Source organism: Carassius auratus, chromosome 39 (assembly GCF_003368295.1).
Source record: "Carassius auratus strain Wakin chromosome 39, ASM336829v1, whole genome shotgun sequence".
In the NCBI taxonomy this organism is placed as follows: domain Eukaryota; kingdom Metazoa; phylum Chordata; class Actinopteri; order Cypriniformes; family Cyprinidae; genus Carassius; species Carassius auratus.
This window is the reverse complement of record NC_039281.1, coordinates 2828939-2844331: the sequence shown is the minus strand read 5'-3', so window position 1 is coordinate 2844331 and position 15393 is coordinate 2828939. Positions and strand designations below refer to the sequence as shown.

At 38.6% G+C, this 15393-nt stretch overlaps 3 protein-coding genes across 4 annotated transcripts; 1 reads left to right on the top strand and 2 right to left on the bottom strand.

The window, feature by feature from the left end:
• The first annotated feature begins 755 nt into the window (after positions 1–755).
• LOC113057673 (eukaryotic translation initiation factor 4E-binding protein 3-like) lies at positions 756–4381 on the top strand. The gene is made up of 3 exons (XM_026225130.1): positions 756–1171; positions 3198–3371; positions 3822–4381. Exons 1-3 carry the CDS (start codon positions 1039–1041, stop codon positions 3851–3853), a joined length of 339 nt encoding a protein of 112 aa, XP_026080915.1. The 5' UTR covers positions 756–1038; the 3' UTR covers positions 3854–4381.
• A 974-nt stretch (positions 4382–5355) lies between these two features.
• On the bottom strand, positions 5356–9344 carry LOC113057671 (heterogeneous nuclear ribonucleoprotein A/B-like). Of its 2 annotated transcripts, XM_026225127.1 has the most exons (9): positions 9251–9344; positions 8774–9019; positions 8246–8414; positions 8003–8161; positions 7718–7873; positions 7426–7522; positions 6512–6676; positions 6325–6410; positions 5358–6061 (listed from the first exon to the last, which is right to left on the bottom strand). In XM_026225127.1, exons 2-8 carry the CDS (start codon positions 8989–8991, stop codon positions 6340–6342), a joined length of 1035 nt encoding a protein of 344 aa, XP_026080912.1. In that variant the 5' UTR covers positions 8992–9019; positions 9251–9344; the 3' UTR covers positions 5358–6061; positions 6325–6339. The 2 variants fall into 2 exon arrangements, with proteins under 2 accessions (XP_026080913.1, XP_026080912.1); XM_026225128.1 differs by lacking the exon at positions 6325–6410 and having other exon boundaries at positions 5356–6061.
• A 2428-nt stretch (positions 9345–11772) lies between these two features.
• Positions 11773–15021, bottom strand: LOC113057672 (guanine nucleotide-binding protein subunit beta-2-like 1). The gene is made up of 8 exons (XM_026225129.1): positions 14792–15021; positions 14352–14523; positions 13695–13842; positions 13195–13290; positions 12839–12949; positions 12499–12639; positions 12137–12247; positions 11773–11892 (listed from the first exon to the last, which is right to left on the bottom strand). The coding sequence occupies exons 1-8, from the start codon at positions 14898–14900 to the stop codon at positions 11827–11829; spliced, it is 954 nt and encodes a 317-aa protein (XP_026080914.1). The 5' UTR covers positions 14901–15021; the 3' UTR covers positions 11773–11826.
• Positions 15022–15393: the final 372 nt, after the last annotated feature.

Below are 15393 nucleotides of genomic sequence, written 5' to 3'. Positions count from 1 at the left end.
ACACACGACTAATCCTATTCAAAACACCTTTAACAGTTTCTGTTTACATTGGCATTTGCCCGGCATTACACTCAAACAGTCTAAAAAATATATACAATAAATAGTATAAAGGCTACATTTACAACCATGTTTTTTAAACTGTTTCAAACTGTTTAGACAATGTTCCAAATATAAATAACACAAAATATAATAATAACAATAAACATTTAAACCCCTAAGGTTGGTAAAAAATAATTTTCCATAATTCTCATAAAGGTAACCTCCTTTTGCTAAGCATATGTTGACTTTATTATTATTATTATTATTATTATTATTATTATGTTTTATCCTATAATTATGGAAGCGCGTTTCTGACACCCAATAAAAATAAAATCACGTTTTGGTAAGACTTAATATCTCATAAACTCAAATGTTTATTAATAATTATGAATTAATATTTCATATATTTTACCAAGTATCTCATAATTTTTATTTCTATCTCATACATTTTTATCAGATGATTTAGACATCAAATACTTACGTGTCATACTTATATCACTTTTTTTTCCTTTTTTTTATGTAGTCCTATGTATTAATTTTCTTATGTGGAGGAACTTGGCTTCCATACGTGTTTGTGTAAAGTGTCATGGAAAATCACATGCTTGGAAGAAGATTTGTAAAAAACAAATAATTTTCCCTGAAAGACCTGGCAACCCTGCATGTTACGCGCCTGTTTTCTTTTTTTGTTGCTCAAGTGTCGTTTATCACATGAGACGAGTCACGTAGTCTGAGCTGTTGTTAAATGCCTCCAGCGCTCGGCTTCACCACTGCAGAAACACACACACACACACAGAGACAGACTCTCTTCAGCGAGAATCACGAGACCAGCGCTGTCCACGGCACGCTAAAAATATCTTTGTCGTTATTTGTGGTGTTTGAAACTTTGTTGCGCTAAGTTTGATCTTAACCCAACACGAGTGTGGGACAGAAGCAAGTCTTCAGAGCTCTGGTTTATCATCGTGTTCAGTGGCACAGAGTTTAGAGCGCATTTCACCCACGATGTCCAGCAACACACAGCAGAGCAAGAGCTGCCCCATTCCCACGCGTGTCCTGCACCTCAAAGACTGGTCCCAGCTCCCAGACTGCTACAGCCAGACCCCTGGAGGAACACTCTTCTCCACCACACCAGGGGGTAAGACTGTGCCTAATAGTGTGCATGTATCTTTAGCTTTTAAAAAAATATATGGATATTGTACATCAAATTACGCAACAAGGTTATTTAAGGTTCATTAACATGATAAATAAAAATAAAACCACTACTGTCACCTGAGGAGGATGATGGCTGTGTATGATTGTGATTGAAACACTGTAGCTCATTTCTTATTGGTTGAACTCACCATGTGTTAAACCGCACTCAGTCTTAACTATTTTAAGCAATATGAAAGTCTGATGCAATACTTTTTAACATTTGCTATATTGGTTGACTTGCAATAAGTTATTTACTGTGGGTGTGCATTTTAACAAAGTACATTAAGACAAAAAATACTTTTCATGTTATCAGACTGTAATGATCTGAGATATAGTTTGCCTATTCGAAACATCTCACTGTAACAAGTTAATCATTTATGGCAGATGCCTGCAGCAAGAGTGTCCAACTGCCGTGCTTGTTGTTATGTAGCAATGTCTGGTGGTCTTATTTGCAATTTACATGCTCCCATTTGAAACTTGGCTTCGAGTTAATCTAATCTTGTGAAAAACAAATGCTTGCCCCTTTATTTAATGGGAAGGACCCTCTACCCCACATGTTTCTCAATCTCCTTTGTCCCTATATCTTTCGCATGTGGCTGTAACTGTAGCACATGCAGAGGAGGAGGCAGTTCTTAGAAACACCCCTCCTCCTTCACAGCTGCTGTGGATTTCAGGAATAACAGAACTCCGTGTGCTCAGGAAAATGGGTTCATTGGGGCCACTGTATCCTGGACGGTTCCAGAGACATGTGCATTCATATATGTCACAGTATATCTCGCTAAACCTGTTCCAACCTAAATAAAAAAAGACAAATATTTAGCTTGATGGACCATTAAGGTTCTTCTGCATTGTTTAATATATAATAAATAATTCATACACCAAAGAAAACATACAACAAAGAAAAATAAGAGACTTTTTTTCATTGATTTTGGGGTGAAATCATTCATACATCTCAAGGTAGTATTTGTTGGGCTGTTTATTTAAAAAACAAACACATGAACAAAATGTCCCAATTATGCCAATAATAATCCAAAAGTGAGTTTTGTTTTCTTAATGCAAAATATAATTTCCCTTTTTCCTGTTGTTTTTTTTTTTCTGGTGCTTGGGAGTGGAATGTGGTGCTTTAATCTAAACAAATTTCAGACTTGCTGAAGAGCAATGAAGGAACAAGCATGCTTGAGCAGAACAAAGTCCTGCTGAAACTTTTGGGTTGGTCTCCCTGCATTCCTCTGACCAGAGCAGCTCACAGTTGAGACCACTGTTGGTCCAACCCCTGTCACCACCTCCATCCACACCCTGACCCCCCCTCTCTCTCAGCCATCTTTTGTCCAGAACACACACTGAACTAAATAGCAATGGTTGCATAACATGTTTTTCAGCCACTGGTGGGAACGCTGGATAGAGTACAGCTTTAACTACAACAGAAATGACATTACGTTTGGTGTATGATAGCACCGTTAACAGCTCTTAAATCAGAACAAACCTAACCGGGATAATTCAGTCCCACTACATGTTAACAACACTCATCTGTTACATTGTGGTGCCTCACGTCTCGGCTCTGCTTGCTCATGTGCAACGTGCTCAAATTTCCAAGAACTAAAACGGGAGGTGCTGAGTCCTGCAGTTCAGTTCAGCCCATGAGTGCTTCTTTTCACATGCAAAATCTGAAACATTTCAGTCTTTGTTTACAATCTAGCGTGGACATGTTGAGTGGCACATCAAAGTTAATTGCTATCTTTCTTTTGTTTTGTTAAACAGATTAGAATTGCTGTTCAATTTTGGTTTTAGTCCCAAGAAATCCTCATCAGAGTCACATTTTATCATTTGGTTTTGAGTGCTAAAACATTTGACTGGAATCTAAAGTTTTTTTTTTTCTTTTCTTACATGTTGTACCATGCAGACTAGAGTGTAAATATATTTTTCTAGCCGTCTGATTGGTTAATTTAATATACGTTCTATACCTTCTTCAGGAACTCGGATCATTTATGATAGAAAATTCCTCCTGGACTGCAGGAACTCTCCCATCGCCCGGACCCCACCCTGTTGTTTGCCCCAAATTCCTGGGGTGACTGTTCCTTCACACCATCCCATGTCCAAACTTCAGGAACTCAAAGAGGAGTTGGAGGAGGAGAAGGATCTGGCAGGTAAAATTGTTTTCTGCTCCAGAAAAAGAAAATGGCAAAAAAGAAAAACCTGTTTTGCAATCACAATTCCAGGACACTTTTAAGCAATCAAATTTCCCATGAAGCGCATTCTTTTGGTATATCCTGTCCTGTCCTTCTTTGTTTTGCAATTTTGAGTTTATATTTCACAAGACAAACTCAGAACTGTGATATAAAATAAAAATAAAAAATGTTAGGGAAAAAGTCAGAAATATGAAAAAGTTGCAAATGCAATTGCATTTAAAAAAAAAAAAAAAAAAAAATATATATATATATAGGAATAGCAAGATATAAACTCACAATTGCAAGGAAAAATACTGAAATAATTGTGAGAAAGTCACAATTACTGTTTTGATTTTATGGTGGGAACAGGGGAAAAGAACATAGAATATCTCAAAGAAACACTCTAATCAACCTCTATTTTTTTTATAGCGGATGACAACCAGTTTGAGATGGACATTTGAGTCTTTCACCTTCCTCCTGTGGAGAATTCTTTATTTTATGTCGGGATGTTGCTGCTCACCCCACGATCAGCAGACATCACATATTCACCAGATTACAGGGCTTTTTAATGAGCTAAACCGCCAAAGGGTGTCTTATTCTTTTGTTTAAAAGTATTCGTTAGACGTTTACAAGAAAAGAAAAAAACATTATTTTCAAGTGGCAGTGTTTTAAAGTTCTTTATTGTACATATGGTTGTTTCTACTTTTTTTTTTTTAAGAAAATGTAGCATTACGTGTGAACCGGGGGAAATCCACGGCAAAATCTCTAATTTCTGAGCTTTATATCTCAACAAAGACTGTTGATTTTTTTTTAATGGTAAATAAATGTGCCAAATAAATGTCTGTAGCGTAAGTTTGGTGTTTCACCTAAAAAAACACATCAGAACATAAATGTACACCATTGTGTGTCCTCAGGGTTTTCCTTTTGTTTTATTTGCCTGGATTTCCTCAGGTTTTATTTTGATTGAAATAAAAGAAAAAAGAAAAATAGTTGTCATTTTATCTGTTTAGAGTTTAAGAAAATTTCATTCTGGGATACTGCTATACATTTTGGGTTTCAAAGTTGCATAACACGCCTACAAAAACCATGTTACTTCTGTAAACTAGATTTGATTTTACAGAAGGAATAATCAGAACTTGCAAGGCAGCAAGATTTGTCAACTAACATTTTAAGCAAAACATTGGCCATATGAAAAACTTTGTCGTGAATATGACTGTCTTGGAGCAAAAACACTAGAAGACACAAATGAACTTCATAAACAAAATGTTTGTAATATTCTTTTTAAATGTTTTTGGTAAAGTCTTTTATGCACCAAGTCTGCATTTATTTGATAAAACGGAAAGAGTATTGTAATGTATTAATTTAAAATAACTTGTTTTAATAGATTTTAACATAAGTAATTTATTACTCCAGGCTTCAGCGTAACATGATCATTTGAATTATGCTGATTTGATGCTTTAGAAAAACGTATTGTTAAACTGTTTTACTGCTTAATATGGTGGAAATTGTAATAGAACACTTATTGAAATATACATTTTAGGTCTTTACTGCCACATTTAATCAATTACATACCTTAAAATAGTACTACTTATAAAAAAAAAAAATAATAAAAAAAGACTTTAGCCTGGCCTCTGCTGGTAGATGCCGTTACTACGCACCATGCCAATTTTAGACCGCTTTCTAAACAAATTGAACTAAACTCTGCACATATCGGCTTAATAAAAAAATATCCAGAACTGACAAGTGTAAAAATGTTGCTGTTGCTTTAAATAGAATTTTAAGTTCAAACAAAAGCAGAAATGAAAGATCCATCTCCAACCAACCTTACAACCTAGTTTTTGCTGTCATTTTGTACAATAATAATGCGGTTATCACAGACGTTATAATTTCTTCAAATGCAAACTAGACTTTATTGGTTATAAAAGATGACTTCATTATGCAAAAGATACACAAAAGACTTAGACATCTTAAAAATCAAGTTTATTTCTTGAAATGTGTCCAAGACACTGGAGAAATGTGTATCCAGTGTTTCGAGAAAGAATCATGTTACAGTTACCTGTGTATGTTTTGAGGTATAGCTGAATCACTATTAAAGCCACTCTTAAATATATAACAGGATGAGAGGATTTCTCCTTAAAAGCAGTAGAGAGAAAAAAAAAAAGTCACCAAGACTTGCCACTAACAGATTTCAACGGACAAGCTTACAATCGATAAGAAATCCCTTTTCAGCTCACCTTGAAGCCATGCAGCTTTGCAAAACAAAGCAAAGGTGACAAAAGGAAAGAAAATAAATCTAGAAACACTAAAGAAAAATTAACCAAAACTGTTTATTTTGAAAGCATTTTGAGGGCTCTGAGCCTAGATGTGATAGACACAGCCATGATGTAAAATACAACCATACAATACAATAGATTCAAAAAGGTACCAAAAAGTACAGTAAAAAAATAACACTTCCATCTCTGGAAATGTAAAAAGGACACAAAATGAAAAAAAAAAAAAAAAAAAAAAAAAATTATAAAACAAACGTGAAGTGACATTTGCGCCCCCCAGTTCCTTATGTTTTCTGTACAAAATGAAGCAGAAGTCCAGATTCTGCCAACTTCCAAAAGTAAAAGACCCCAATGTTCACTGTGACCAGACCGCTGGCTCCTGCTCTGCAGCTTTACGACCTTTAAAGAGAGAAAACACTGAGATTTAGCCACATTAATCTACGCCAATGGTTAACTTGTAAATAAATTAATAATGAGGTGACAAGATGGGGCCTATCGTGATCTACTGCTACAACCCTACTGGACCATAAAACCCACCCCGAAATGGATCGCTCTATCTGCCTTAAGAGTTCAGCTGGTTAAATGGAGATGAATTGGTAAATGGAGCAACACAACCAAATTAACCTTATCATGAGTGGTGGGAAAAAAATTTAAATTCATACCTGCACTACACATGATCAGTATGGCTTGTAGCTACTCTGGTGAGCCCCACGTCTTGGAGTTTTTCCATAGCTTGTATTGCCCTGGTCTAGGGGGGTAAGAGAAAGCAGAGAAAGGAACTTGAGTCCCTCGCATTCACAAGAACCTGACGGGGGCAGGGAGGAGACCCCAAGGACAATCAGTGCTTACCGTAGTCATATCCGCCGCCGTAGCCGTAGTAGCCCCCTGTGTAATCATAGTTCCCATAGCCTCCGTATCCACCGTAGCCTTGCTGGCCGCCGTAGCCATATCCCTGGTTGCCATAGCCTTGATTCCAGTAGTTATTGTAGCCCTGATTCCAGTTCTGACCCTGGCCTACAAAACAAAACCAATTTTAAACACATCTGGCACAGTAACGTACCCTGAAATCTGTGAGCAGCGTGTAAAGCCATAAAGTGATTGGTTTCTGCTCCAGCTTTGTGCGGCATTAGAATGGATTTAGATTAATCAGATCCGTGATCAGCCAAAGCTTTTAAAACAGATTAAATCTGAAGACTTCACTTATACACACACACAAGATGAAATAGATTAAAATATCTGCATGTGAGCAATAATACAATTCTGATACAAATATTTATACTTGTCCGAAGTTATTGGAAATTCAGATTCGGCAGTACGTTTAAACTAGCCTTTGTCACGTTACATATCTTCTATAGAGCTGCTTATAGCTGAATTTAACTGGTTTCATAATTGGAGTAACTGAGTTACAGTTACTGAACTGAATTAACACGGACCAGACTCCAGTGCTTTATAGCAGAATTTACAATTTCTCATATTTCAGCAAGTTTCCAGCAATGATTATTATCCTTCTGTTTATTACCATGAAGTGGCTTTAAAACAATTTGTATTGCATGAAGCTATAAATAAGTGACCGGTCTCCGTTAACCTGACAGCATTCGATTCATATAGACACAAAAGGTTAACTCTGTTGTTTTCAAATGCATATCTCTGGAAATTTGATGAGCATGCAGTCTTTATCTAGGTAAACTTTGCACAGACTAATGCAGCCTAAAGTCTGAGTGGTGGTTGAGACAGTCCAACAGGAAAGAAGCAAGGGTACTGACCTCCACGTCCCCTTCCTCTTCCTCCTCCTCCTCCAAAACGACCTCCATACTGCTGCTGCTGGTACACTTCTTTTGGCTGCGCAATCTTAATCTCGCACTGCGGGGTAAAAGAGGCAAAGATGGGTGGTTTGAGTCACTGTAACAGAACATCTGCATAAATACTACAGCTAAAACGAATAACCAAGTAAGAATGCTGACGGTAAGTACAAGGTCAAATAGCAAACAACATCCCAGAAGATTTAATCACGTCGATCAATAAATTCAAGGTGAACGTCACAGTGGAAACACTCACAAGGCCCTCTTTTCCATTTATGTCCTTGGTTCCACTGACGTTGTGATATTTCTTTTCCAAAATTTTCTTGACAGCCTCTTCTTCCTTGAAGGTAATGAAGACAAACCCTCTCCTCTTATTTGTCTTTGGATCCATTGGAAGTTCAATGGTCTCAATCTGCAATGGTAAACAGCATCATGTGAATGTGCATATTTCCAATATAAAACTTTGATATGCATGTCTAAACTTTGTATTCAGCTTGCTTAAAACAATTTAAAGAGGTTCACAAAAGGAACACTCCAGTACCTCGCCAAAGGCACCAAAATACTCGCGGATCCTCTCTTCTGTAGTTTCAGGGTTTAGTCCACCGACAAAGATCTTCTTAGCAGGTTCTTTCTTCATTGCCATTGCCTTCTTGGGGTCAATCTGTCGTCCATCCAGTCTGTGCTCTTTTTGTGCTAAAACCTGTGTAAAGAGAAATTAATCGAAATTAACCAAAATCGAAGAAGAATCACAAGACTTCAGGTTTTCCAAAGAACCAAAGTTTACCTTATCTACACTGGCAGACTCTTTAAAAAGAATAAACCCAAATCCCCTTGATCGCCCAGTGTTGGGGTCCATTTTGATGGTGCAGTCTGTCACCTCTCCAAATTTAGAGAAGTAATCTTTAAGATCCTTTTTACTCGTGTCCCAGCTGAGGCCCCCAACAAACATTTTCCTGAGGAGACGAAGCAGAAAATCGGGAGTGAGACACCAGGAGAGGGCGTGGAAGCACAGATTTCAAAAATTTCCCCATTTCTCCAAATGAAAAAGCCCACTCTCGATTAATAAACGGGAAAAACTGCAACACAATCACAATGTATTGAATAAGCGCGCACACACACATTCACAAATCATGCATGCCTAAGGGAACAATTAAAGAGGTAACAGTTACAGCAGTCCATTTTAAAAACCCGCTCCGTGTTCAATTCACAAATGCGCCCATCCCCCTACAAAAGACACATGGCGCCAACAAAGAAGGGACAGAACAAAGGACTTTACTTTCGAGTATCCAGCACAACTGTTACTTTTACGTACCCAGCATCTTCCTCTCCTTTGCTAGCATCAATCTGCCCCCCGTCCGACGAGCCATTCTGCGGGTCTTCCTCGTCCCCGGCCGTGTCTTCTGCACCGGCGTCTCCTTGCGCTCCGGCCTGCGCCTCCCCGTGGCCCTCCTCGTACTGCCCGGCTCCGTTCAGGTCGTCCTCGTGGCCGTTCTCTGAGGTTTCCATATAATTCTGCTCGGCGTCTGACATGGTGGTAGTTTAATGTGAAAACCTAAAACTGCAGAGAAATGTGAAATAGTTACGAAAGGAAGCGCCTTATGTAACACAGAAAAACCACCATTTTGAAAAGCGGCGCTCGCATTCTCATACGCAACAAATATGTAAACATATCGCTTTCTAATTTAGGATGATGCACAGCTCTACTGTCCTATGATTAAATGTAAGGGTTAACGCAACTAATACGTAAACGGAGGCTAGCAGATGCGTAATTTTCACGTAAATACTTTACCGTAAAAGCAGCAGCAAGTGAGAAGTCTCCGTGGAATGCTTTCCGCGGTGTGGGCCCTTCCTTGTTGCGCCGACAGGCGGTTGGTTTTATATTACTGGATGGAAGATAAAGGAAGTTTAGTAAGGGCGCATTTAATTGGGTGGCTTCGAATGCTAATCATTCTAATAGCCAATCAAATGTGTCGCTTACACGTCACAGAATCCGCCCCTAAACGCGCCTCATCTGATCCTTCGTGTCGAGTGGGGGGAAGAACTCTTTGTTCTTGTTTGGTTTATAAACATGTTGTTGACCACTTTTAAAGTAAATTAAAAGTTTATGTTTTTAGAAGGGAGCTACAAAACAGATAATGCAAGAAACAAGCAAATAGTAATGAGGAGGAAGTTACAGCGTCTTTTGCATAGGCATTTTAATTATTGCCTTTTTTGTGTGTCGAGAACACAGTTGTATTAATATACTTAGTTCTTCACTTTAAAAACAGATTGTGAACCAAATATTTATCACCATCAGAAGGGAATGAATTTTAAGATTTTATTTGAATAATGTTAAAATGTTATAGTATGTAGTGACAAGGATACTGCAAATTAGCAATTGTATCTTACAATTAAATGAACAATGACCATTTAAAACGAACACACATTTGGATAAAAAAGGGCTAAAGCAAAATTTCAAACCTTTATTTTATAAAGCGGTTCAAATGATATGAGGAAAATGACCAAAAAAGAGCATGGCTGTAACCTCTTGTTGGAAAATTCTTCTTGCTTGGGGAAAAAAAAAATAATAATAATAATTTACACTGCTGCCTCCTCTACTACTGTTCCATCAGATATGTTGGGCTTATTAGTTTTTTTTTCATCAACCAGTCTGCAAGCCATGTCTGTAAAGAAAAAGAAAAGCCTATTTTCACGATTTTATCCAATGAAATTTATTTTGAATAACTGGGTCCAGGGTGTCAAAAGTACTTTGACTTTACACTCAAACTAATGACGACATTAAGAAATACGAGTTACAATGAAATAATTACTGATATTGAGCACAGATTAAACAAATTACAGTGTGCATAATGGATATAGCTTTGTTGCAATGACATATGAGTTATGTGATTTAGGAGTTGCAATGAATAATGACTTTGTAAATTATTAGTCTAAAGTGCATAAAATCCAACAAAAGTATCTATTTATTTTGCCAGGAGTTAAAAAGGCACAGAAACTGGTGCACTGTAATACAACCCCCCTACAGTACATGACAATTGAACTTCATAAGTCCATTTTATTAATAAACCACCTGCATAGAAAGAGAAGATTCATTTGGTGACATTCATTACCAGTCAGGATGCGTCTCTCTAGACTTGATGCTGCTGACTGCCCCCATTATGGCTTTCCAGGTGGCAATGGCCTGGTGTCAGGCCAGTGCTAGAACAACAGCCGGTACAGAGCTCATGAAGGCAGTCAGATGGGGAAACTGCAGATTCCCATGATGCTCAACATAGAAATCACTGCACTGCTCTGGACTCAGCTGAAGCCTTCTTTTCTGTTAAATGAGAAAAACAAATGAAGAATGATAAATGCATAAGCAGAATGCAAATCTTACTAAAGCGTCATCCACAAAATATGAGATTTTAGAGTTAAGCACAATACATATTTACATGTACTCATTAAACAGGCCATTTGCGAATGAGGAATACACTCGATTATCACAAGCAGGCAATAACACAAGTGCTGGAAACACAATGTGCCTAACACAGTTCAGATTAGTACAAGCTAGGAGTGAAATGGGATCGTGAAAGCATAAATGTGTGTTTTAATACAAATCATCAGCCTCGTTTTAAACAGTAACGTTACACTGTAGTGGCATCAGACACATGACTCTTGTACTCAGAAAACGGCAAACTAAAGATTGCCTCAATTCACATTTAAAATAGTAAATATTATGCATCTTGCAAAATGCATTAAGAACAAAAGGGGAAAAAATCGTTGTGTGTCCGTTCACTTACGTAACGTACGTTACCTGAAAAACTGTAAATCCAGACTGAAGAACAATGTCCTCAATTTCATCGGTTTTGTGGATGGAATCAGGTTTGATTAGAAGATATGAGGTGCAGGCATCCGTTTCTGAGGTCTGTCGCTCTCAATGACTTTTTAAACCGCTAACGTTTAAGTTACTTAACGTTAGCGGTTCACTATTTTTATGCCATTTACGTTACTGGACTTTTTCACAGTTACATTTGAAGTTGTTTGGACAGCAAAGGCAAAATGTCTCATATTAGAGAGAAAATGGTTTAATTTACCATAATGGAAGAACAATTTACATGTTTTCTTACCTACAACATTAAAATAGTTCATAAAATTCAAGAGCTGTATCATGTCCCGTCCTCAACGTTGAGTTCGGCTTGTTGGCCTTGTTGCTAGGCAACAAGTCGCATAGAATTAAGCAAGTTACATTAGCGCCATCTAGCGGCTATAAACATGGTTGCATTTAAGTTGTAGTTTATTGCAAGGCAGAAAAAAAGAGTAAACAGTCAATTGTAGTTCTTTTTAAATGTTTTTAATTTTATTTTATTTAGACATTAGAAAAGGCGTCTATCGGGTTCCAATGGTCACCTGCCACACTCTGATCAGGTTGTCCGTGTATCCAGCAAAGAGAGTCTGTGATGAGAAGAGAGACCGGGATTATCATCGGGTACCACTTTAGAAGCACTTGCAACAGACTTAAAATCATAATACTGTCCCCCTCATATTTGCAGGACTGTCACCATAAGGTTTCAGATGTTATAAGTGATTGGGTATAATCAATGGGAGCAGCTGATCCAGCTAGAATATGTAGACTAACGAAATGCAAGGAATAGTTCAGTAACTTATCCTAGGAAGAAAAGGATGCTGTAAAACCCACCTGTCCATCAGCAGACCAGGCCAGAGAAGTGCACTGAGGTGGCTCAGCCTTGCTGTTGGTGGTGATGATGTCCTGCCTCAGCTCATCAACAATGATCTTGCCCTCCAGATCCTGTTGAGAGGAAACAGTCAGCTTTGCAACAGCAGTATGATAATCTGATACCCGCTTGGGACAATAGTTCTCAGAAACAGCCTCTTTATCATCATAGCTACAGAAGGCATTGAACTTTCATCACTGAACTCTCTGCTCCAATATAAACGGTGACTAGTTGTGTACTAAAGGGAAATCATTGCATTTGAAACATCTTAGATGCACAGTATTTTAAAGTATATAATATGAAAAGCATTCATGAACAAACGCACCCAGATCTTGATGCTAGGTCCGGTGGCGGCACACAGCCAGTAGCGGTTGGGGCTGAAGCAAAGGGCGTTGATGTTGTCACCACCATCCAGGGTGTAAAGGTGCTTGCCCTCGTTCAGGTCCCACAGCATGGCTTGCCCATCCTGAAATGAGGACAAACACAGTGAATACAGATAGAAAAAGTTATACGCTCTGAAAACTTTTTTTTCTGTGTTCAGAAACAGCCTCTTTTATAATCACATGGATTCAGATGGCATTAAGGTTTCATCCTCTTCACTCTGTCATCTCAAACCCCTTCACTGACTGTAGTAGTGAAAACCAGAAGAAAAGGGACCAGATTACCTTTCCACCAGAGGCACACAGAGATCCATCAGGAGACACAGTCACGGTGTTCAGGTATCCAGTGTGGCCAATGTGGTTGGTCTTCAGCTTGCAGTTAGCAAGATTCCATACCTGTAACAAACACCCATCATTCAAACTGGCTGCATTAGCAAATATTCAGCCAATCCATGCAAGCCGACCTGATGAAATGGTTCACTTAGTAAAGGACTCGATCAGTTACCCATCATAATTGCAGGACTTGTCGTCAGAGCCCAAGAGCTCAGACAAAACAAATGTGGATTTGATTAATCACAGGGTAAAGTTGTTTACCGAGCAACTATTCTAATTTACATAAAGGTACAGACGAAAGGTCTCACCTTGACCATTTTGTCCCACCCACAAGACACAATGATGGGGTTGTTGCTGTTTGGAGAGAAACGCACGCAGGACACCCACTCAGTGTGGCTGTCATCCTGTGGACAAATCAAAAATAAAGGGTTTCAGAACAGCACAAGATGTCATAAACCTCAGGGTATCCGTTGAGTTTCCAAGTTAAAGACTTTAAGACCTGCACAAATAAAATACTGCATGTACATGCAGAACAAACCAATACAACCTCAAAATAAAACATGCATCTCATTCTTGATTAAACAGGCACACATTCAAATGCTAGCCAAGATAATTTTGATTAATAACCTAAGGTATTGCCTTAACTAAATCTTAAATTTGATCAGACTGAACTTAAGACATTAAGACTTTTCATGCACCCCAAAGCAATTTTCCCCTCTTTATGCGAGATGATCAAAGATTATTACTACTTAGGATCTCTCCATTAAGGGAGTCCTAAACTTGTGTAAAGAGCATTATGGAGGTGTACCTGGATGGTGTACTTGCAGACTCCCAAGGTGTTCCACAGCTTGATGGTCTTGTCTCTGGATCCAGACACGATCTGACGGTTGTCAGCAGAGAAAGCCACGCTCAGAACATCCTTGGTGTGTCCAACAAAACGACGGGTTGTAGTGCCACTGGGTGGAAAAAAATAACATTTCACAAATTAACCTGAAGACAAAATTGTGTTTATACATAACTCAAATTCTTTAAACATACTTTATTAACATTGTCAGTTTTCAGTATTCTTCTTGTAAAAGTATTTCAAATTTAATATAAATCAGGGTCTCATGACTATAAAATTTGGCCAGATCAAAAGTATATTTTCACAGACAATATTGACATTCCTAAGGCTGATGATACACTGGTCAGCCAGATGAGACAGGGCCCAAAACCGATCTGAAGAATCATGAAAGAAACATGTTACACATTCTCAATGGGAAAGTGCCCAAGCAACACTGCTCAGAAAAAGCTGCATGACAAAATTGCTCAAAAACTTGCCCCGTGTATCATCAGCATAAGAGTTTTAAGTTCAGAAACAGCCTCTTTATCATCACAGTGACACAGATGACATTTGAGTTTCATCACCACTTCAAATCCAATGGAAGAGATTTTGGACAACTGCCCTGTGCCTCCAAATACTCACGTTGTCAGGTCCCACAGGCGCAGGGTGCTGTCCCAGGACCCAGACAGGGCGAACTGACCATCGGAAGAGATCACAACATCACTCACAAAGTGGGAATGGCCCTTCAGAGCACGCTGCGGGATGCCATAGTTGGTCTCATCACGGGTCAGCTTCCACATGATGATGCTTTTGTCTGTAAGGTGGACAACAGAAGATCACCGAACAGATCTTCAAACTGTAAGCTTTCATTAGCTTTATAATTCTGACAGCTGGAGGCATCACACAGTTACTACCATTCACTGACTGTATTATACTCTATACAACCATGAACGAGGTCTCGATATAGTGCACATGTCAGCTTTATACAGAGCTAGAGATGAAAGGAGCTTTTATTCAGTGTAATGTTCGGGCTCGTGTCTCCGGAAGCGCATTGGCTGCAGCGCGGCTCTGCGGACACTTACCCCGGGACGCGGACAGAATCATGTCGGGAAACTGGGGGGTGGTGGCGATTTGGGTGACCCATCCACTGTGACCCTTAAGGGTCCCCCTTACTGTCATCTGCTCGGTCATTTTGGCGCAGGAGAGAATCACCTATATAGGTGGATGGAGTCGGATTCTGTCGGAGGGCCGAGTCCTCCCTACAGCTCTCACACTGTGGCAAGAGGAAAAGGAAGAAACACACCGGAAGCAAAACTCTTGAGGGCGAACCATCTTCTTCAGGTCGCGCTCTCGTGTGAGATTCCTCATGTGAACAGCTTACTGCCATCTAGTGTGTACAGACAACAAAATACTTGTTTTTCCTCTTCTGATTTTCTGTGCAATAATATGTTCATTGTAGCCAAGTTTTATATCTGTGAATGTAGATTTGTTAAAGTTTCTCCTATATATTATATTATTACAATTACAATTATAACAAAAACAGCCTTAAAACTCTGAACTTCTGGGAACATACTTGGAATGTTATTTAATTTGTCTTATCATTACATTTGGCTTTGCATGCTTTGGTATTATTTTAACTTTTAATAAACCTTTCTACCTGAGAACCTTTTTTTTAATATATTTT